Source organism: Fusarium redolens (assembly GCF_020744475.1).
Source record: "Fusarium redolens strain MPI-CAGE-AT-0023 chromosome Unknown BKA55scaffold_24, whole genome shotgun sequence".
NCBI lineage: Eukaryota > Fungi > Ascomycota > Sordariomycetes > Hypocreales > Nectriaceae > Fusarium > Fusarium redolens.
Genome location: NW_025763687.1, coordinates 110,778 through 132,854, shown reverse-complemented (window position 1 = coordinate 132,854; position 22,077 = coordinate 110,778). Strand labels below are relative to the sequence as shown.

The 22,077-nt window shown below is 46.0% G+C and overlaps 6 protein-coding genes across 6 annotated transcripts; 5 read left to right on the top strand and 1 right to left on the bottom strand.

The window, feature by feature from the left end:
- The first annotated feature begins 438 nt into the window (after positions 1–438).
- BKA55DRAFT_680667 (heterokaryon incompatibility protein-domain-containing protein) lies at positions 439–2,556 on the top strand. The gene has a single exon (XM_046198224.1). It carries the CDS (start codon positions 581–583, stop codon positions 2,381–2,383), a length of 1,803 nt encoding a protein of 600 aa, XP_046042704.1. The 5' UTR covers positions 439–580; the 3' UTR covers positions 2,384–2,556.
- A 2,370-nt stretch (positions 2,557–4,926) lies between these two features.
- Positions 4,927–6,180, top strand: BKA55DRAFT_526614 (uncharacterized protein; the record flags this gene model as incomplete). Its single annotated transcript, XM_046188859.1, has 2 exons — positions 4,927–5,013; positions 5,197–6,180. 2 exons carry the CDS (start codon positions 4,927–4,929, stop codon positions 6,178–6,180), a joined length of 1,071 nt encoding a protein of 356 aa, XP_046042703.1.
- Positions 6,181–8,255: 2,075 nt separating this feature from the next.
- BKA55DRAFT_545560 (uncharacterized protein) lies at positions 8,256–9,935 on the top strand (the record flags this gene model as incomplete). The annotated part of the gene is made up of 4 exons (XM_046190829.1): positions 8,256–8,433; positions 8,640–9,386; positions 9,458–9,802; positions 9,922–9,935. The coding sequence occupies 4 exons, from the start codon at positions 8,256–8,258 to the stop codon at positions 9,933–9,935; spliced, it is 1,284 nt and encodes a 427-aa protein (XP_046042702.1).
- Positions 9,936–10,704: 769 nt separating this feature from the next.
- BKA55DRAFT_526621 (heterokaryon incompatibility protein-domain-containing protein) lies at positions 10,705–11,853 on the bottom strand (the record flags this gene model as incomplete). Its single annotated transcript, XM_046188862.1, has 1 exon — positions 10,705–11,853. One exon carries the CDS (start codon positions 11,851–11,853, stop codon positions 10,705–10,707), a length of 1,149 nt encoding a protein of 382 aa, XP_046042701.1.
- A 244-nt stretch (positions 11,854–12,097) lies between these two features.
- Positions 12,098–13,737, top strand: BKA55DRAFT_209635 (uncharacterized protein). The gene has a single exon (XM_046185148.1). The coding sequence runs from the start codon at positions 12,519–12,521 to the stop codon at positions 13,467–13,469; it is 951 nt and encodes a 316-aa protein (XP_046042700.1). The 5' UTR covers positions 12,098–12,518; the 3' UTR covers positions 13,470–13,737.
- A 586-nt stretch (positions 13,738–14,323) lies between these two features.
- Positions 14,324–14,889, top strand: BKA55DRAFT_526676 (uncharacterized protein; the record flags this gene model as incomplete). Its single annotated transcript, XM_046188867.1, has 2 exons — positions 14,324–14,605; positions 14,698–14,889. Coding segments are annotated over 2 exons (474 nt in total), but the record flags the coding sequence as incomplete, so codon positions are not given.
- Positions 14,890–22,077: the final 7,188 nt, after the last annotated feature.

Sequence of the window (22,077 nt, the reverse complement as noted above, 5' to 3'; positions counted from 1 at the left end):
TACGCCCAACCTTACAGGCGATAGAGTTCTTTTTTTGTGACCGCCAATCAAAGCAAGTAAACTAAATATTGGTCATCCACTTTAGTCGAGTCAATCCATGTATAAGAGGACTAATATTGAAATATATATATATATAAGCCTGGTTAAGATTATCGCCAAAGAGCAAGTGCTTATTTGTGTAAGTAGGTGTTGCTGCACAAGGACACGGTGGAGTAACATGAAGTAGTTAGCTATCGCTAAGGGTTGCGCCTTTAGAGGCGGGGTTGAAGAAAGATGATGTCAGGAAGTGCCCGGCTAATATGTAAGTCGGTCTGACATACTTGTTTATCATATGCAGGCTATACCACGCGTGACTTGTTGCGTCCACTAACGAGTGCAGCTGCTCCCTGCTTGGTCTGATCAGAGACATCATTCCTCTGTGAGTCACAGACAATTAATATGCCTTAAATACCCCATTCCTGCCTAGAATCAAAAGCAATAGTCAACGCATAGGTTGAGTCCTGACGAATACATATTAAAACACATTTCTTTACATACTTCCGAACTAGGATTTGAAACCGGCCTTAGCCGCGAGTAAACCATGGATTCACCACGCCTGTATCACAAGCTTCCCTTCCCTGACAGTATTCGATTGCTCGAACTGAGCCAAAATGAAACGAAATACTCCATATGTGGCCATCTCGTATTGTCCAGACTCGAGGATACTCCATGCTTCGCAGCACTGTCATATGTCTGGGGCTGTGCATCGTCAGAGGATCCAATCCTCCAGGTAGACGGCTTCGAGCTCAAGATTCGGCAATCCTTAAAACATGCCATCGACGCCATTTTCTCTGGCTCAGACAAAATTTTGTTATGGATAGATCAAATTTGTATCGACCAAGAGAACTATATCGAACGACAGTTTCAAGTTACGCTTATGTCAAAGATTTTCAGACAAGCTCAGCGAGTAATATGCTGGCTAGGCCCTGACGACGAGAATACCAAAATCGCCTTTGATCTATCAACTGTCTTGGCGATTGAAGGATCCGACTTGGCGTCTGGGAAAGAGCCGATGCAAAGGCTGGTTGAAGCTGGGTTTATCCATGATATATCAGATCTGGTTAATCCAGCTAAAGTTCCATTATCCGCTTTGGCCTGGTTGGTCAAGAATACTTGGTTTGGCAGACTATGGATAGTGCAAGAGGTTGCACTCGCATCACAGCTTGAGTTTCGATGTGGTGGCTCAACTATTAATGGAGACATCTTTTTCGCCGCGATTAGGAGGGTATCCTCTTCCGTGCATAACCCACCTGCACCATTGGTGCTCGAGCCATTTCGTCATGCTGTTAGGTTGGGCCAGCTCAGAGCACAGATTGCAGATGCTATAAGCTGTTCATATCCACACCTGGCTCATACGTTCAGTACGTGGGACTGCACAAAAAATGAAGATCGATTGAATGCACTTTTCGGGTTGGCTTTCCCATACAACTCCGATTCAACATGGTTTCAACCACGATATGATCTGACTGGACCGGAGTTATATATCAAATTTGCAAAGGATTACATCAAAGAAACTGGCAACTTGGACATCCTTCACTTCTCAGGCTGCGGCGATTCAGAGAAATATTCACTCTACTATATTGGTGGTATCCCTGTGCTAGAACCTAGCCCTCCAGTGGATGACGTACCGTCATGGGTGCCTGACTGGCGCGTGCAATCGCGGCCGCTCGTGCTTCTGTCCGACCCTGGATATGATGTAAGATCTCATTTTACAGCAACCCTGTCGAAAGTGGACTATTTCTTTGATGAGAACGAACACAAACTGCATGTTCGTGCGCTTCTGGTAGATGAGATAGTTGCATGTGGCTACCCTTACTATCTATCCCTATGCCGAAACCTTCAGATCACTGAACATGGAATTTTCGAACAATGGCACGAACTAGCCAAAGACCGTCTGAACAGCGATACATTTGAGAACATGTTCTCGTCGACCTTGGTCATGGACGCAAGAATGATGCTTACTGAACGTGGAGCTCTGAACGTGAACCAAGACGAGATACCTACTTTATTCAAATATTGGCAGAAAATGATGAGAAATGACTCATTGTCCTATGATCCAGATGAGGCCCTACCGGTGATCGAGGGCTCTGCACGATATGGTTATGTTGCAGAGGAAGTCTGTCGCAACAGGGCAATGTTTATTACAAAAAGAGGTCGTTTAGGGTTGGGCTCAACACACGTCTCTCCTGGTGCGCACATATACTTACTTCATGGTCTGAAAACACCGTTCGTTGTTTTCAAGACTTCCCAAGGACATATACTGCGCGGGGAGTGTTATGTAAATGGCCTAATGGATCAACAAGTTCATACTTCAGAATCAGACATCTATATTGACTTGATTTAGATATTAGTTTATAATACTTAAGATATCAATGTTGAGCTTCGGGTTTGGGGTTTTCACCTACTACTACTCCCGTAACAAGGGCTGATAACAAAGTGCCAGATTACACGGGAATTTACCTGCGCATTAGTGGAGGTTCTCCCAAATTCTGGCAAGATTGATCAATCGTGCGCCACTTATTCTTTATTCTGATTGCAATTTTCCAACTGTGCACAATACCTTAACCTTACTCTAGAATACTAGATGGTAACGGGGCCCGTTACGGGTTTTGGGCCAATCAAAACTATTGAATTCGCCATGGGCTCCTCAAACTCGTAACGGTCCCCGTTACTGTTCGGGTCGTGTTTACAAAAACGCGGAACGGGGCCCGTTTCAGAACACGGTGATCCGTACCATCCTAATACTACAGTCCAAAATCAATTGTACAACAATTGATTTAATTTACCCCACTTTACAGGGGGTTGACTTGATTTTTGACAAGGGGTAGATTTGAATTTCGAAAAATGGACTAGCGTTGGGGTAAACTCGATTTTGACAGGGGTTGACTTGGATTTCTGATTGGTTCTTGGTTACACGTCAGGCAAGACAACACTTTAACAGCAGCGCATCGAGCTTTGAATACTATTTATCAACATCTATCACAATGAATGTGAGATCTAACCAACAATCTATTATTCTTTAGCTTGTTTCAAGAATATCCGTCAGACCATGGCACTCAAGCCCTCATCCCCATCAAACCAATTTTGACCCGACACACCGCTTCTTTGCTATTAACGACCTCGGTACGGACTCCATCCTTATTATCGATTCCAAGGATGATGCCTTCCAGGTCGTCAATATTATAAAGGTCTTGCCTGGCTGTGACCCTCGACATGGTGTCTTCTATCCCGAAGGAGTATTGTGGGCTACGCATTACATCGTCATCTGCGAAATCAGCGACCAATTATTAGTTTATACAGTGTTATACCGTGGTACCTATCTTGATCTCAAACTGATCCAGGGGATATCTACCTTCGGCCCTGGCTTTCCACCAGTTAACGCAGCCAGCGCTGCTGCTGGCGCTATCCTCTTAGCACCAAATAATAGAGATTTATAAATCTCGAATTGACAGACAGGCAACTCGACGGATTCTATTTCTCATTTCAAGATCATCTCGTTAAACGCCACCTATATCTCGCTAAACTTCGCAAGCTGTGCTTCCACTCATGATGAGCTTTAGTAGTGATGATCAATATGTACTTATTGCTAACCAAAAAGATGGATTCGGCCTTGTGGCTTTGGAGAGAAACAATAATGATATTCTTGGAGCAAACCCTGCGTCGGTTCTGGGTGCATCGGGCTTTAACCCACGATTCGTACAACAGATTGAACTTGATTAGAAGTAAAATTAGAAATCTATTATTTATTATGGTATAGCAAACATCTACGTCCCTGACTGCTAGAAGTTGAGCGATGTCGGCAACTTCTCGAGGAACTCAAGGAACCCAGGGGGGTCGCCTCCCGACAAGCGGTGAGGAAGCAGATGATCAGATTGTTGCAACATATAATGGGTAGAGCGGAGGTGATCGGATGGTGGATATAGAGTAATAGCAGTTATACAGTTGAGGTTGCCTCTAGGGTTAGGTGGTAGGTTGAGTTGCTGGTGGAGGTGCAGTCTCGCGTGATACAGGATTATTTGATCAGGTATTTACTGTATGGTGAGCTCAGTTCAAATTGGGGTTGGCTTCGGGAAAAGGTGTCAGGGACCTGCCGCAAAGAGCAAAGGTAGACAAGTTCCGGATCGAGAAGAAGCATAGACGTAAAATGTAACATGGAGCTGATTAAATAGAGGCTGCAGAGGGTATTCCTGAGAATTATTAAGGTCAAAGTTCGAATGAGGAAGGATGAGGACTTAGGGTGTGTTGGGAGGAAAGAGACTTTGTATATGATGCTGCTGAACAGTGTTGATGCTGTGTAGGTGCTGTGTCGAGGAAAAGTGGGGCTCGATTCACAAACAACCCGATCAACTACACAACACCAAGGAATTTGGATTGCAATGCAGACTTGCTTCCCTCTTCTCTCTTCACCACCTCTCGTCATTTATTCTCCCTCGTTCAATTGAGGCAGTTATTTCCCGTGGTCTGCGCTAATTCCCTTAATTTTGAGCTGTTTCTTGTTGTCCAATAAAACCATTTTCATGCGTTTATGTTAGTTGATGCCTGAGGCCTAAATATTAGTCATCTCCTCGTCGGCGCAACAGGGGCAAGACTTTGTCCAGCCAATTATAGACAGCAACCAGCCACGTATTCCCCATCACGCTAATCCTGTTTCTCTCTTCTCCTCTTTCAATATGACTAAATCCATTTCTGCCTCCTTTGAACCATCAATGACAATTATCAACACAGCATAACACAACACAACACGTCCAAAGCCCGGTGAATCGTTGCTACAGGCCGCATAAAATTCCGAATTGTACCCATCGAACGAGCACGCCCGCATTACGTGTGTGGCTCCTTTGCTGGAACAACCGGGGACTGTAGAAGGGACCTGGCTCAGTTCTGCCAGCTATGCTCTGGAGGACTGACAACTGGTCTGCCAGCTTTGCTCTGGAGGCCAACGGGTCGCCTGTCGACGAAGCTGGTTCTCTTTGGTCTGTCTTGTGTGGTGACGCGACGTGTTATTGCGGCGTGAGCAGGTAAGTCTGCTCAGCTTCCCGTCCCACTAACCGCGTCATTTCGTCACAGCCATAGACAGATATGCCCGACATTGGTATCCATAACACGACGCCTGCTGTCATCGGATGGCAGCGGAACAATGCACTCCATTTCTTGACCGAGCCCGACCCCAATTACAATAACATTACCCTCACGACGCGCTTTGACACGACGTGCTCATTCTTCGAATTGAGCGTGCCAATCAAGATAAAGGGCATCAGGCTGAAGGATGACAAGGCTCTGGACAACAGCATCTCAGCGCTGCTTCTTCGTATATGCCCGTCTATCGTCAAATCCTTGTCCCTCACCTCCATCGCAACGGCCCCCGAAGCGATACGAAAGAAGTTCACATCTGCTATTTTGCGACTTGACCTCGGACTTGGTCGAAACCTTGACATCGTTGTCCCCTCCAACGCCGAGGAGCCAATCGTCCCAGGTCGCGCTGCATCAGGAGTGGTCCTTGATGCTATCCGGCAATTCTCCAATACTACCTCCCTGTCCATCTACGTCCAAGATTCTGAGCTGTTTAATACGAAGCTGCAGTCCATCAGCAACGCATTCAGCCAGGGTCTCTACAAGTCAGCTCGCAGTGCGCAACATGACCTTGTAAGCCTCTATGGCGGTCGAGGAGCCAAGATGATCCATCTCTCGGCCGAGACTGGACAACTCCCTCCGCCTTATACCGAGTCCACATCTCCGCCACCAAGTGCTTCCACCTATCAACAGAAGCGACCTCGCCAAGATTCTCACGATGACCGCGATAATGCCATGTCCCAGATCTGGGCTGTGCTGGCAAAGATGAAGGAGCGTGACGCAAGAATGGAGGCATTGGAAAATGAGAATCGACGTCTGAAGCAAGGCATGGAAGAGCTTCAAGAGCGCCTTGCACTTCTAGAAACGCAGAAAGACGATGAGAGACGTGTGGAGAGCCAGACTGCTGAGAACGCCGCCGAGTTAGTAAACATCGATCTCGAATTGATGGAGATCCGGCAGGATGTCGACGAGTTGAAGATGAAGGCTGATGCTGTTGAAAGAGGCGAGTTAGTGGACACGGTTAAGAACGATGTCCTCGAATACATGAGGATACGTCTCTGGGGCGACGGCTGAAGCAGTAATTCGCTGTCAGCTTCCGTGCACAATGTCCGATCCAACTAGGCATGCTTTTGATGGCTGATATGGATCAACAACTAACGTCATGGCCGGAACCAGTACATGCCAACCTCTCTACCATACTAGATGACGATGCTCTCCTAGGAACAAGAGCTAGAAGTCACCAACTGCGCAGGGCAAGGCGTTGCTTAGCGTTGGTCGGATGATTGGATCAACAGCCAGTATGCGAGCATCCATCGTATCACTACTTTGCCAATGCTCCATGCAACAGTAAGTGGTTGGTACATCAACGACACAAATACAGGTTAGACATATCAGGTCGCCCTTTGAACCTGTGTCAACTAACAAGGACAGATACGGCTGTGCTCGGCTTACAATGGGATCTATCGGACACCACGTCATATCAGCTGGCAATGATCCAAGTCACACAACAGGAGAGGCAGAGATAGTCAAGAAAGGCAAGGACCAAAGAATCCAATACCAGGCTTCAATCCACGTGGTTTAGCATCACTGTCTTTTAGATCGCTGTTACGGTCGAGCTGGGCCTACAGTTATGATATGTCATGTAATCGGTTCACTTGATCTTGGTAAATAAAGGAAACGTGTTTGCATGTATATGCGTCTATTTGTGATAAATTCATACTGCGCCTGCCAATTGTTTGTTGTTCCTGTCATTTTGTTCTGCTGTATTGCTCTTGGAACTGTACCTTGTGTGCTCACCCCAAAGAATGGCCCAAATACCGTTTGATGACAGATCAACACATGGTTTTAAACGTGGCAGCATGTGCCATAGTTGCTTGCTCTACCTCGGGCTATTGTGAGCAGTTGATATGCTGCCTGAAGTGTGTTTTGAGAAGTGTTATGTAGAGTTGATTTTGGCCAAGAGCTGACGCAGACCGCGCGCCTTACCTCGAATCTGGCCAGGAGTGGATCAACAGACCCGCATAGGTTCGAGACATAGGACATGCGAATCGGGCTCCCCCCAGGCTTGGGGGTCTTAGTGGAATTCGCGCGGGCAGTCGACAGAGGCATTTTATTTTGTCAAAATTCAACCACAACGATACATCTAGCGATATGTATATAAGCCGATAGAGAATAAAGCAATTAATCGATAAATCTCCATAAAACCATTTTTTATTCATCGTTGGCTAAAAAACACGGGAAAAGAAAGCATCTAACTCGGTGTCGAGACGAAAACATGGTCTGAGCTCAGAGGCTGCTTACGAAATATCGTTACACCCTGGTCGCTTGGTCTGGAGCTCAAACCAATGAAAGGAGGGCTTGGACCGGACGGTATCCTTGTTGACTCCACAGTGGTTTCCTGAAACAGCTAGCTGAACTGAGTATGAACAGGGGCGGGTCGATACGCTGATCGTCTATCATGACTTAAGCCAATGATAGCATGTCTTGGGCCGGACGGTATCCTGGTAGGCTCCACAACGATATCCTAAACAAGGTAAGTTTAGTTTTGCCCATAGAACTGGCCGAGCGAGTAGTCAAGCAAGCACTGTCAAGACTAAACGACCGAGACATCATTGTATTGCGGACAACCTAGACTTATCACTCAACATAGCATGAATTCAAGATGCAATAAATATGATTTTGAGGGGCCACTTGGTTCATTAAGAGATTATCATGTATCCTTCGTCACCGAGTTTACTTTTCTACTGCGATTGCTTGTCGCGATTGTTCTTTGCTCCTACCCTAGATCGCCGTATTTTACCTGGCGGCCCTGACCTGACAACAAGTGCCGGGTTGACCTCTTATTTGCTTTTTCCCCATCAGCTCGCAAACTCTCAACAGGCGCTTCTGTCCCTCCGAAACCAGTAATCATTTCTCAACCCTGTCAGCCGATCCAATTATGTATTGAGTCTCGTAATTAAGCTCGCCCCTTTACTAGGTATGTTAAAGAATACGCATCGCACCGACGCGTAGAAGGAGATCAAAAGTGAAGATGACCAAAACACCGCCGGAAGCAGAGGGAGAGAGAGAAAGTCTTGACGAACCTACCAATCCGGGAGCGTGCAATTTGTTCTGCCATATCCTCTCGAGATCCTTCGCGCCCTGAGATCATGCTGCCTCCATCGGTTTCGGTCGAGTCCAAGAAGCAGAAAGAACGGGATCGTGGTAGAAAACGGCGCCAACAGTTGCGTCGGCAGGGTCAAGCGCGGCAACTCCGAGAAGTTGACAGCCATGAAACCATCCGGCTAGTGAGTCAGGTCCATGACGTGGAGGATGATGTTACCAGCCGTGAGTTGGACTTACCAATCCAAGATATCTCTTCCTACTCTCAAACTCGCGGTCCCGTATCTTGTTAGATCGTCCACACGAGCACTCCCATCGAGGCCATCCTGCCACCTTGTCGACCAGTATTCAGCACCTCCTACCAGAGACCTCTACTTTTCGAGATTCCTCCGTCAGCAACTATACTCCTCCACGATTTTGTCCCCCTACAGCTGTGTCGTCGGGCCCTCCAGTGACGCGTTCTCCGAGAGATATAAGACGAACGAGGGGTGCGTTTGAAGCCGTCACTGATTCAACAAGTGCGGGAGAACCGTTGATGCAAGGGTCATCCGAGACTGCAGCTACCGCCGTGTCCGGTCTTTCGGATGCAACCGAAGAGGTGCAAGCAACAGCGGGTCGTCCACGAAGAGACCCAGCCTTGTCGGAACGTGAACTCACACGACTCCGCGTCCGAGCCTATCGAGCCCGTCAACATCCGTCCAGGATTCTACAGACTGCCCAACCCCAGGATAATACCCTTTTTTCAAACCGGATTGATTCAGAAAACCAGTGTTCTGCTCAGGGTAATCCATGTTCTCCACAGAACGAGCCGACTTTGCCTGTTCGTTTCCATCAAGGTGACGACGCACAACAGGCAACAAGTGACTGGAGACGAATTAATTCGAGCTCTCCGGCCTCTTCGAGGACCTCGGCCTCGGACTTTGCTCTCGCTCCGCTTGATATTAATGATCACTACCACATAGCGGGCGATCATTACCGTTCGCTTTCACCCGACCGCTTGATAAGGGAGAACCCAACATTCCCAGCCGCCGACCGAATACAGGTGGGCCTTCCATACCTTAATAGCTTTATTGAGGCTCTTCAGGCTCTGGAGACACGGAGTGGCCTTGACTTTCTTGAGTCGCAAACCACGACCTATGATCGTATCTTCAAAACATTGTTTACTGCCGAGTGTCACTGTAAGTCTGTTCCTCCACCGCATCGTGTATGTTTAATCACATCATCTGATAGGAGGCTTCCTCAGGTTCAGGTTCGCATAAGACTCATGATCTTGCACGGTCTCATAGCCTTCAAGAAAGGGCGCGGTTCCTCCAAAATTCATTGCCACTGCTCACGACTGTCTTCGACGAGCGCTTTGCCTATAAAGCCATTAAATACCTTCACCAATGGAAGGAATTTCTTTCTGATGAACCTGCTGAGCCTTTATCTTTCCACAAAACCGAAGCTACTCTGGAGCGTGGTCCAGCCCATGTCAAACGGCAGTGGGACGTCGATAGTATTTGGTTCGGGCCCAAGAGCCTGCAGGCTGTCCACAAACCCGGCATTTTCCGCTTATCTTTTATGCCGCCGTTAACGCAATCTGTCCACGGATCAGGTAATCCGGCCGCAACCACGTTATAATACTTTATATATTAAATAGTTCTTATTTTATTTAATTATTTATTTTAAAAATTATTAATAATAAGCTTAATAAACTTTAATAAATTATTTTAGCTTTTTTATATTAAATTTAATAAAACAGCAAATATTATATTTTATATTTCAGTTATATTACTAACTAATATATCTTTAAGAAAAAGGGAACTTATTACTTAATTAATAGTAAATCTAAATATTATTACTTATTATTTTTACTGTAATATAATAGGGTTTATAATAGTAGACTTGTTTATAGGTTCGCCAAACATCATCCCGTATACATAGACCTCTCCAATTAGCCAAAATTTGTCTGGTCTCTCTTGCAGTGGCCGAATAATATACGGTACTTTCCCCCTAAGGAAGATACAAATTTGATCACCTTTTTTGGTATTGTAGGGTGCTAATCCCACGTGCCCAGACTCTAACAGAATTGGGACTCGTGTATTTAGCAAGCGTAGCCGTGTCGTGTACCAGTGAGAAGACAGCCAACTATCCCAGTCGTAATCGCCAGTCAACCCTTTCGTTATATGTTCGTCTCTCTGAGGCTCCACGACGCTACTGTCTGTTGGAGACATGGCGCCTTTCAAATAATCCATCACCTCTCGCCAACCTTGGATACAGTTCTGAAACTCCTTCTGAACTTTTGTATTATCATAGGCGGCCGCGATGGCTATGTGTGCAGCCGCTATCTCCACCTCATCTGACGTCAATTGCTGGGACCTGATGCAAAATGCTTGAACCTCCTGTAGATAAGCAATTGTTTGGGATAAATCCAGAGAACCAAGCCAATCAGGATTCCATACCGAACCACATTGTGCAATCGTGCCAATTATCGCCCCTTTGAGCTGTATGGTGTGCTCATCGAGCGACGTTACGCATTGTTGGGAAGCCATGCTTGCAGATGCGCAAAAAGCTATTCGACCACGGAGGCCCAGTACAAGGCGAACGTATCTGAATACGCCAATCCGGAGTCCATGTTGGCATGTCAAGCGACAGCTTTGGGAATTGACAGTATGCGAGAAGGTCAATATGTCCTTGTTTCAAAATGACCAGCGCAACTTCGCGATATATCTCTTCGCACGACCGGGAGTAGTCTACTATGTTAACGAATTCAACGGCGTCCTGGGCTAGATGCAGAATTGAGAATACTCTGTCCAGCGGGTTGGTTGCTTGGGGATGATTGTAGTCGTGCTCTAGGACTAGTGTAGTAACTAGCACGCAAAAGAGAGTGTCGCTGTCGATGTCTCCATCTTGACGCGCCCAGTATCGGCACCGCCTGGTTACGACGCCTTCCATAAAGCTCGTCGCTGACGTCAAATAGGTACGAGGCATACTGTCGTCGAGAACATTACTAGTCTTTCCCCGGGATCTTGTATGATGACCCTCTAAGAGCTGATTAATATAGGCGAGTAATGCTTGGAGATTCCAATCCCATATCATCATCTCACCACATGCAATACGCAGGCTACTGCCGACAGCGAACTCTTGAATGATCCAGAGTCTCTTCCAGTATTCCCGTTCGCAGAGAGAACGAAAAGCACGGCTGATGGCTTGTAACCCTTCTTTATTCGAATGAGCAGCGAGAATGCTGCCGTGATCGTCTGCCCAAATTGCCTCCCCGATTTTCTCGATGTGTTTCAGAAGCATATCGCTATCGTCTGCGGCAGGTCCAAGCCAAGCTATGACAAGCCTTGCTTCGCTGTAAATACTTTTCATCTGCTGCACTTGGTCGCTCTTCTCGGCGTTGTCTTGTTGGTTGATGCACACCTGATCCACCCAGGCGAACGTGTCGGTATCCTCAACCAGGAGTTGCCGGAGGACTTGCTCGACCGTACAGCTAACTTCGTATATCTGGCCTCCAATTGCCAGTCGGGAGCTTGTTGTGCTTTTGCCCCAAGCGTAGGATACAGCTGTATATGGTGGGCAGCGACCACGGGAAAAGGAAACTAGTTCACAAACGACAAGGTCTGCACTTATCCCGGCAGGTCGACGGCAGGATCGTGACATTAACCTAATTAGTCGTATGGCATTCGTACCCGTTGGGAGAGGCACATAATTCATATCATGTAGGGGTCGAATTCGAGCGACCATCTCGAACGGTAGGACTCAGGTTGTTGGTGAAGGGGGAGTTTTATTTTCTATTTTTGTTCCGATCATGTCCTTCTGAGGCTGCCTAATATGAAATCCCGTGACCAGGAGCGTAAGGCTTTAAATGCGGGGTAGGCATGGCAACACCATAATCTTTACCTCGTAGTAAAACAACCAAAACTCCACAATGGAGAGCCTATCGACCGCCGCATCTATAATGGGCATTATTTCCATTTCATTTGAATACTCTCGTATCAAAATCTCCTATGATTGCCTCAAGGTGAAAGATGAAAGTTTTGGGAGTATGGCCAAACTCAAGCCGACAATCAAAAGGGTACACGATAGCCTTTCCAATCTCACCTCGTCAATGGAAAGACTATGCGATATCCTTCAGATGCTCAAGATCAAGCCACGAAATGCCATGTGTCCGCTGCCAGTAGAAGAAGAGCTAGCGGTTGGCGAGTGTGCTTCCGACCTGATAAAACTTGAAAGTCTGGTACGAAGGATACAGCAAGAAACGCCCGATACGGGGAATACTTTACGCAATACTTGGCGGGGATATCCAATGGTTCTGAGAGAAGAGCATGTCGAGGAAATGCTGGCTATTTTGGAGACCCATATCAATGCCTTGGAGCCTTTGGCTCGCATGCCTTCTAGGTATGCCCTCCTCCAACTACAATGTTGTTAGTGGCAGTCTAACTGTGTCCTTATACAGCGTCAGCCAACCGAGAAGTTCTGAGCATTTCACTTGTGTGTCAGAAAGGTTGATGGACGAAATGGGTTCGGCAAACTTTATACCCGTATGGGACCCCCCCACCCCAAACTCGGTCCGTCTTCGAGACGATGAAGGCCGAAAGGTTCTGGCCAGTGATGAACAAGACGGGTTTTCCAGCCGCGTGAAGAACGCAATGCAGCGATTGCATGATGAAGACATTACATTTTCCAGACTACAATTATATAACCTGTTGTGTCTCCTTAGGGAAATAAACGGTCTGAAGGAAGACGAGGAGGAAACCGATATCCAGGGGGAAACCGATATCCAGGGGGAAACCGATATCCAGGGGGAAACCGATATCCAGGGGGAAACCGATATCCAGGGGGAAACCGATATCCAGGGGGAAACCGATAACCAGGACGAAACCGATAGCCAGGACGAAACAGAATACAAGGCTTTCAGAAGGCAAAGTCATATATGCGCGCGACGGCTAGCGAACCTTGCGAAAACAAAACTATCAAGGTCCCGCCCATCGATGGAGGCAAGGAACATCATCCTGACCTTAAAAGAATTCATCTCGGAAGTAGAAACAAGGTCGGATCCACAAAATCACAACCCCGTGTCCTTAACAGGGAAACGGAAGGCTGAAGCGGGATCTGGGAGTGAAATTCCTAGTCATGGGAATGATTCGCACAATTTCAAGAGGGCTAGACGCATGAGTGTACGGTATTGGTGGCCGTCTATGACGACGCGGAAATCAACAGTGAAAATCCAGGAGTGTGGGCGTCTTGCAGTTGAAGATGGCACGAATATATGCTAGAAATACAAGGTTGGACTTAACTATTAATGCCTCTGTTTTTAGTAATCGTGGACACGCTGCTCTTATGTTTCTGACGCCACCGCTCAGTTGTCAGTTCACGCCACTGGATCCAGGCCATACCTCGCAGGGACTAACTCTAATTGGCTCCCCGCAAATCTAAAATTTAGCTTATCGCCTTGTCGGCTTCAATACGGCGATACGGCGGGGTTCCTACATTGTTTGAGCCGTGATCGGCAATTAGTTCGATTTATTGGCCAAGATGAATTGGGCCCGTCACTCGGTTTATAGCGACTATAGCAACAACAACAGGACTTTCCATTATTACGAGATGGAGCTAACATAGCCTTTCCACTGGCTATACACCGGGGCGGACCGGTATAGATTAGAGAAATGTAACGTTGAGAGGTGGCGCGGGAGCTGTTCATTTCGACCTTTCAGCTCCCCACTCTTGAATCTTGGCATCTGGTCAGGTCATAGTTAACAGGTGCCAAGTGGCACACGATTTGTAATCGAGCTTGCTGCCTCCCTTAGTCCTACATGTCTTATTACCCCGCCCTTCCCGGGCCTCAATCAAAGACGGGGTTGATAGCTTCCAAGGGTCAGACAGCACAATTCAGGGATGAGTGCAGAGGTTCTGGTAGTCGCGGCCTGTTGCTTTGTTATCTGCGGGGGTTGAAAATATGCAGCTGCTTCCCTTTCATCCATGCCTGGCGCAACCATGCAGCCAACAAATATATTTTAACGAATCATAATGTGACTGCACTGCTCTCAAAAAGAAGAAAAAAGAGACAATATGAACATATCTACGCCACGTAAGAGATTGCAATAGTACGGACTAATGATCGTTATATTTTATATCAATAACAGGGATTCTTTCTTCTGATATGCCGCATGCCACTTCTCGCACCTCATCTGTTGTTTCTCCTTATACGTTATTTTCTCGCAAATGGATACGCTTCCGTTCGTCCGATGAGGCTGACGTGCCAGTTTTCTGTATTCGAGCCAACAAGAACCTGCAGGTAGAAGGCCTCATTATGAATATCGCTAATTCTGAATTGCTAGCCGCACCAATTGGTGAGCCTCTGAATGATTTTATTTTCGTCGGATCATCGGCAGGCCCTGCCGTCCGAAGTTTGGTTGGTTAGCTGCCATGGAACCATCGGTGATCTCCCAATAAACAAGGAAGCAAGACTTACCCCAGTAGACCCTGTGCGCCTATTTTCTGCAGACGAAGACCCATATCGCCCAAATTTTCTCAGGCTGCAACTCTCTCTCCGTAGACACTGGTACGGACACCTGGCGACCCGAATTATGCGTGGCATGCACGGACCATCAAATCGTGTATCAGGACCTGATACGCGGGGTAATTGGTACAATACAATACAATTTATTACGCCCGGCGGCTTATTTTGGCCGATAGGGCACTAGTCACTAATTCGTACGTACCTTGCCTAGTTTTCGTCCTCGCCTCCCCAAGCCCATGCTGTGCTACACGTTGCTCAATCTGTGTCCGCATTTCCTAAAGCCCAGACTGTACCTTGCTTTTCACCATATGAATTGAAATAGGTCTCCTCAAGCCCATAATGCGCCTGTTCCTCGATTGTGCTTTTTCCTTCTACCCTATTGCTCCCTGCGTTTTCCCGTGATTTACTAGCATAGCCAGCGAACTAGCTTGAAGGCTATTCTTCAAGTGTTCAACGTCCTATCTACGGCGGCTGAAGCGACGTCCGCTTTTATAAGACGGGGTGTTTGGTGTTTAGTGTAAGTAGGTTAGTAAGAATAAGTGGGTGTGATTCTTGCAATCTGGTTTCAGTATTGTGTGTCGAGTCGGCCTGTGGCCATTGCAAATCGTATAGTTGCATGGACTGCCTGCATGTTTGGCGTCCACTTGGCGTCATCTGATGGTGATTTTCCTCCTAGGTAGAACGAGAGATTTCCTCTCAATGTCTCCGTGCACTGCAACATTTCAGTCCTATGCGCTGTCCATTTTGTGCATCGAAAGAGAAAGTGCTCTACTGTCTCTATCGCTTGCCCGCATACGCATTGCTGTGACGCTGCTACGCTGATCCGGAAGAGGTACCCGTTCAGTCTGGCCATGCCTGTCCTAAGCTGTGATAGCACGCTGGCTTCTCTCCTTGATAAGTCATCATAGAGCAGTCGGGTGTGCTTGCCTGGGAGCGCAGCATCAACCTTCTTTGAAAACTTCCCAACATTGTCTAGTAGCCGTTTGCTTGCACGCTGACTCGATCGGGCTATGTTCAGGGTCGTCGATCGCATTCGGGGAAACTTCCGAGCCGGGACGGCACCGTCTTGGCTCGCACTTCGCGCCTCATTCTTAGCCATTTCCAGGAGCCTGTGTTCAGCACTGATGGGCATCCATACGACAGCCACCACGTTTCCCTTGAGCCTCAATACATTGATGGAATCATATATGCATCCAACATACTCTTGACCGGACTGCTGGCGAGGGTTTCGGACCGTGAGCACGGCGGCTTTGTTGCTCGCCAACAGTGCCACGCTTCGATACTCAAGGTCGGGTAAGTGTCTCAACGTGTAAGCCATCGCTGCTAGTTGTCCGGAAAATGGGTTCTGCTCCGTCCTCATGCCGAGCGTGAAGGAAAAGCGCTCAAGCTTCGGTCCTCCTCGCACCGAGGCAGGGATCTCGATGACCCCGCCGACTCCGACTACCCCATTCCGCGCCGAACTGCTCACTGCAGCACGTACCGCCCATCCTAGGGGTCTGCTTGCGTTGTCCCTGAACTATCCCCTTCATCCACTATAGTTTGCACCCGTTCTACCCAGGGTGCCAACGTGAAAGGGTTGATCGTTTCTAGTTCTTCCATTGGGATCTCATTGAGTGCCACTGCTACCTCGTAGAATGGCGAGCGATTGTACCTTCTGAATTTTCGGATACGAGATGTAGCATTTCGGAGTGGGTTAGTTGCTGGCAGGGTGTGTAGATCAGTCCACATCTTGATTGCTCGTCTCCAGAACCGTTCATGTGCGCTAGCGATATGCGCCTCTGCTTCTGCTACGCTTGTTGCCACCGTGAGGAACGTCCCCACGATTGTATTTGCTCCGATCCTCTGAACCCGATTGATGGGGCTGGCTCTTCTATACTTGCATGCGTGCATCCAGACGTTTGAGGCATAATCCACGACTGGAGCCACCGTGGCTGTAAACAGCTGTCTTGCTGTTCTTGGGGTAAGACCCCTGAGCCTTTGCAGCTCCATCGCAGCTTTCAAGCCCTTGGTTGCTGCTCGCGCAATATGTTCTTTGTATTTGAGGCCAGAATCCATGATCAACCCGAGAACCTTGACCTGGGTCTTGGGACGAACAAGCTGTCCCCTGATCGTAAAAGGCTCCGAGTCGGACTTGTATGCTTTTCGAGTAAAGTGTATAATCGCCGTCTTTTCTGTCTCGAAGGTTGCACCACTTCTCCTTTCCCAGTCCAGCGCCTTCTTGATTATGCTTTTAATCCCATCGCAGTTGCTTTCTGCTGTTGGACCCGTGACCCAGGCCGTGAAGTCATCCACAAATGCTATCGCTCCCCCATAACAATCAATGCGTTGCTGTACGAGGTCTGAATTAAAGAAAAGGAATAGAATTGGAGACAGAGGTGAGCCTTGTGGCAGCCCAGCTTGCGGCAAACTTTGCATCTCGGATGTCTGTCCGTTAACCTGAATAGTCGCTGTGCGATCCGAGCAAAAGGCTTCGATCCAGCGAAGCAGATCTTCTGGTATGCCCCTTGCTCTCAGTCTTTGGATAAGTCTCTCCTTGCATACTCCGTTATAGGCTCCTTTAATGTCAAAGCTCACCAGGCTAAGGATCCGCCGTCCCCGCCAGGCGGCGTAGATCTGCTCTTGCAGCAGCATCAGGGCCTGCTCAGCGGAACGCTGCTTGCGAGCTCCAAAGTGGTTTGTTGGCAGTAATCCGTGTGTCTCAACAGCGTGCGAGATCCGTTCCGCGACAACTGCCTCTAGTACTTTGCCTAGGGTAGATAGGAGCGATATGGGCCTCCACGCCTTTGCGATCGAATAGTTTTCTTTATTTGGCTTCTTCAGTGGAATAATCTTAGCATGTCTCCATTGATTCGGCAGCACTCCTTCTTCTAGCGATGCACGAAACAGCGAGAAGACTCGGTGCTTAACAGAGGGCCAGATCTCTTTCCAGACTGCTGCGGGTAGTCCGTCCTCGCCAGGTGCTTTCCACGCCTTTGCCGAGAAGAGCTGTCGCTCTACCTCCTCCATGGTAACGTCTGGCATGACGATGGCGGCTCCGCGCTGAGGTCGCTCCCCTTCCTCTTCGATGTGTTCCGGCAGTGGAGGGAAAAAGTTGGCTAACATCTCCTCGGCTTGTTCAAAGCTGTTGGTTGTGCGGGTGCCGTCAGCCCTTGTGAGTTGGGGTACTTTGCCAAATGCTGTATCATCTCCAGACTTGAGATACTTTGCCGCCTTCCATATGTTGTCGTTATCTGCTAGAAACTCGTTCCAGTGCGTCTTTTTCTGCTGTCTGATAGCATCATGATACTGTTTTGCTGCTCCCCTGGCCGTCTCCTCAAGCTCCTGACATGCCGATCCTGCTCGCCTCAATGCTCTGGTGCGATTCCTCCAGTGTGTGTATATCTGCCGGAGTTGCGTAAGGTCTGAGGTCCACCAGCGTTTTGCATAGGGTGACGGCTTAGCTCTGGGTGTCAGAGCGCGAACCGCCTCTAGCACCACTGCCATAAGCCTGTCAGTCTTCTGCTGTACGGTACCTTCCTCCAGGGTGGACTCTAATGCTGCGGCAATTCGAACGTTGATTTCCTTCCATGGTGCGTTCTTGAGTAAGAGCCGTTCTTGAACTTGGGGCACCGGGACGGAGACGTCGAACTCCGTCTCAATAGCACGATGATCGGACCCGTGCTCTGTACCGTGTATCATACACTTGACAGTCGAAGACGCTAGGTCCGCGGAAGCGAGGACCAGGTCGACTGTCGTCTCAAAATCTCCACCGCTCCACGTCTTCGTTCCTCTCGGGAGCAGGCTCATAAGTTCAAACTCATTCATAAGATTGATGATCTGATCCGCTTCGCCTTGCCTCGTCAAGCATATGTCGTCTCCTCCCCATAGCTGGTCGTGCCGGTTGAAGTCTCCAACAACTACCACGTCCACCAGTCTACCGGCTTGTCCTCTTACGTCTGAGATGACCTGGCGCAAAGCGTTGCAAGTGCCTTGTAAAGCTTGGGTGTCTCCTCCTGGCACATAAACCGAAACAACCAGAACCAGCCGCTCAGGGAGTCGCAAGATGGCTGCCGTCATATCCGCTGTCTCAATCGGTATCTGCTCTGCCTCCACATCCTTGTTTACCCATAACATGCTTCGGATCGGCCATCGGCCCTCTCTCCAAATCGTGGGGACTATCTTAACCCATCTGGGGTGCCCCATAGGGACAGTTAGTAGCTTGACGTCCTTTTGGTGTGCCTGGGGCTCTTGGATCGCTATCACTGTATATTCTTGTAGTTGCTTATCGTTCATGAGGCTCTCATGTACCATATCCTGCTTTCTCACATTCAGTTGAATCACCTGCAGCGACTTACTCATGCCGCCTAGGGTGAAGTTTTAGGCAATTTCTGCTGAATGACTCATGCGGACCGCTGCAGAGAGCGCAGGTAATTGGTACAGTAGGGTATGGAAAGTAGTTTTGGTCAGCTCCCTACGCCCATGTCTAGTCACCTTTTTCATGATGTCTCACCGATGAAGTACACTATTCTATAATAGGAAATGTAACGCTTGATCGCGAGCCACCGTATGGCAACATACTATGACATGCCGCGACAGCAATATTAATCCAAAAATAATAAAGCTTGGTCTTTAATGATCTCTAGACCAGGAAGTTATATTACAGAGCCAAGTTCGACTAGATTATTGGGGGCAGCGTTGAAAACCTAACCTGCAAATGCCTACTGGAGTCGAAGTTGCTCTGAGCAGATGCAGCCTAATTGCTGCAGGAATGGGGCAGTCGACAGCATCTTCACCCAGTCATTCTCGTTGTCCGATGGTGAGGCAACCACATCAAACGAGAGCGGAGGCGATTTCATAGGACGTCGATGGTTACACTGCTGGCCTTAAACGTTGCAGAGTCTTGTATTCGGAATTTCCAATTGCTACGACTACCTATGCAATAATTCTGCCTAGTGTCGAAATCGGGCTGAAACATTGTCGGCTGCCGGGGTGTGATATGTGAGTTCATCATATGGAATTGAACTATTAGCCGAAAAAAGCCGCCGGGCGGAATAACGTACACGATAAGCATGTGGCACAGCATACTGTGCAGCTAGGAATAACTTACCCTATAGAAATTTATTTCTTAAATAAAATAGCTAAAAATCTAAAAAAATTATTTTTAAAGATAGTATAGCTAGCTTAGTAAAGAAATATTTTTATAAAATTTTAATTTATTTTATTTTATATAAAAAACCTTAAAATACAGTGTAATATACAGTGTAAATAGATTTTAAAGTTTATAGCTATATAGAATTTCTTTAAAAATCTAGAAAAATTAGTATAGCTTATTTTAAGACTTATATATAAGCTATTAAAATCTTAGCTATTTTAAGCTTAATTTTAATTTTAAAGAATTATTTAAAAACCCGCCTTTAAGGTGACAAGTGGGGTGTGCCACATACTTGTCTGTGCCACATGCTTATCGTGTACGTTATAGGAGTTTAGTATAGTGCCATTATATTATAGGTTAATTTACCTTTTTTATACCCTATAATTTATCTTTTCCTAGAGTAATAGAAAAGTTACCCTTCCCATAATTAGATTTATTTAAAAATAAAGTATATATTATATAGCTATTTAATTAAACAGGTAAGCCTCTTTTTTATATTAACCCTGGTATTATTACTAAGATATTAATATAACCCTGAGATTAATTTAGATTTTAATATAATAGACCCCTGACCTAAGCTTACTATATCTGCTCTAGCTGCTTTATTAGCTTAGGCTAATTATACTTTGATATTTTATTAATTAGCAGTTTGCCTTTAACTTTTATTATTTATTCTAATATAAATTATCTAATTAGATAAAAAACTCCTAAAAATATATTCCCTTTATTTTAATATATCTCTAATAAGTTAATTAAGCTTATTAGTTAATATCTTATTATAATTTTATTTATTATTATCTGTTTTTATTTAGTGTTACGACCCTCGCGGTTACGTCACATATACCCCATAAAATTCCCTACTTCTTTCACTAATCACATAAGGACCAAAGGATTCCTTTTTAGTCCTCTAGCTTCAACTAACTACAATAGGATTAAAGCATTAAGATATTAGTCCTTAAGGAAATACTATTAAGTACTTTATAACCATTAGTATATAAACTATATTTATTTACACTTTTATAAACTTAAGCTTACTAGCTATTAATAAAACTTCTTTATATTAATTAAGCCTAATATATATTAAATCTACTATTAAGAGATATAATACTTAATAAGCTTAGTAATATGCCCTATGTAATCTACTAATAATAAACCTAGTATAGCTAGTTTAATATAATTAGACCTAACTATTATATATTAATAACTCTTATTTAAATTATACTATATAATACTAAGTAATATAAATATAATAATAACTAAGTATAGAGGGGCTTAATCTCCTAGCTAGGGGGTCTTTTAATAGCTTAAGAGCTTTCCTTCTTTATAAATTCTTATATAAATTAATATACTAAGCTATATATAAATTTATATAATAGAGATCTTTTCCTAAGCTAGGAGTTTTAACTATTTAATAAGTAGGTTATTCTAGCTATTAACTATAGTATTTTTAAATAAGTAATAAATCTAGCTATTAATATATTTAATTTATCTCTAAAGTAGTAATTTAAATATAAAAAGCTAAAAAAGATTAAGTGGTATATTAGGTAAATAACTAATATAAAAATTATAAGGTTATATAATAAAAGGGCTAAAGTTAAAGCCGCGGGCCTTATTAGGCAGAAAATCATTAGCCCTGGTATGATCCTTAGGGCCTATGCGCGAGCCCTTGTATTCCTTGCAGAAGCTCTTGTCATCATAGGAATCAACCTCCTATCTTTGATCGGGATCTGAAGATATATTCATTGTTTGAACTGCCATAGATTGTATAGTAATTTAGCTGTGAAAGGTTGGAAGTTGAAGCTTTTGATACCCCGCTTGTACTGCTGTGATGACAGAGATAAGGTGGGGCGGGGTACGCATTGGAGCTCTTAGATGAGACAGAACATTTTTACACACTTTGGAATATATTACTAAAAACCATTGCCGAAAAAAGGCGGACCGGAATCCATGGCTTTTTGCTGTCTATATGTTTGGTCTGTTCTCAAAGCCACACGCGAAAGTGTAAATAGAACCCCCAGTAAAATGCACAGCCTTCTAAGTTAAGACGTAGGGGTGATGTGGAGCGGAAGGTTCCGTCGAATCCTCGGTAGATTCATATACACCAATCAACACATAAACGATCTTCACATGCATCGTCTTTAGATGAACTTTTCGTATAGATGGTACCTATATCTACCTTCAGTCAGAGGGCCGTGACCGGGCATATGTATAATCGAACAATCTATATATAATG

Coding starts and splice junctions, on each gene's coding strand:
- BKA55DRAFT_680667 (XM_046198224.1), top strand. CDS start 581: ATGGATTCACCACGCCTGTATCACAAGCTTCCCTTCCCTGACAGTATT.
- BKA55DRAFT_209635 (XM_046185148.1), top strand. CDS start 12,519: ATGTCGAGGAAATGCTGGCTATTTTGGAGACCCATATCAATGCCTTGG.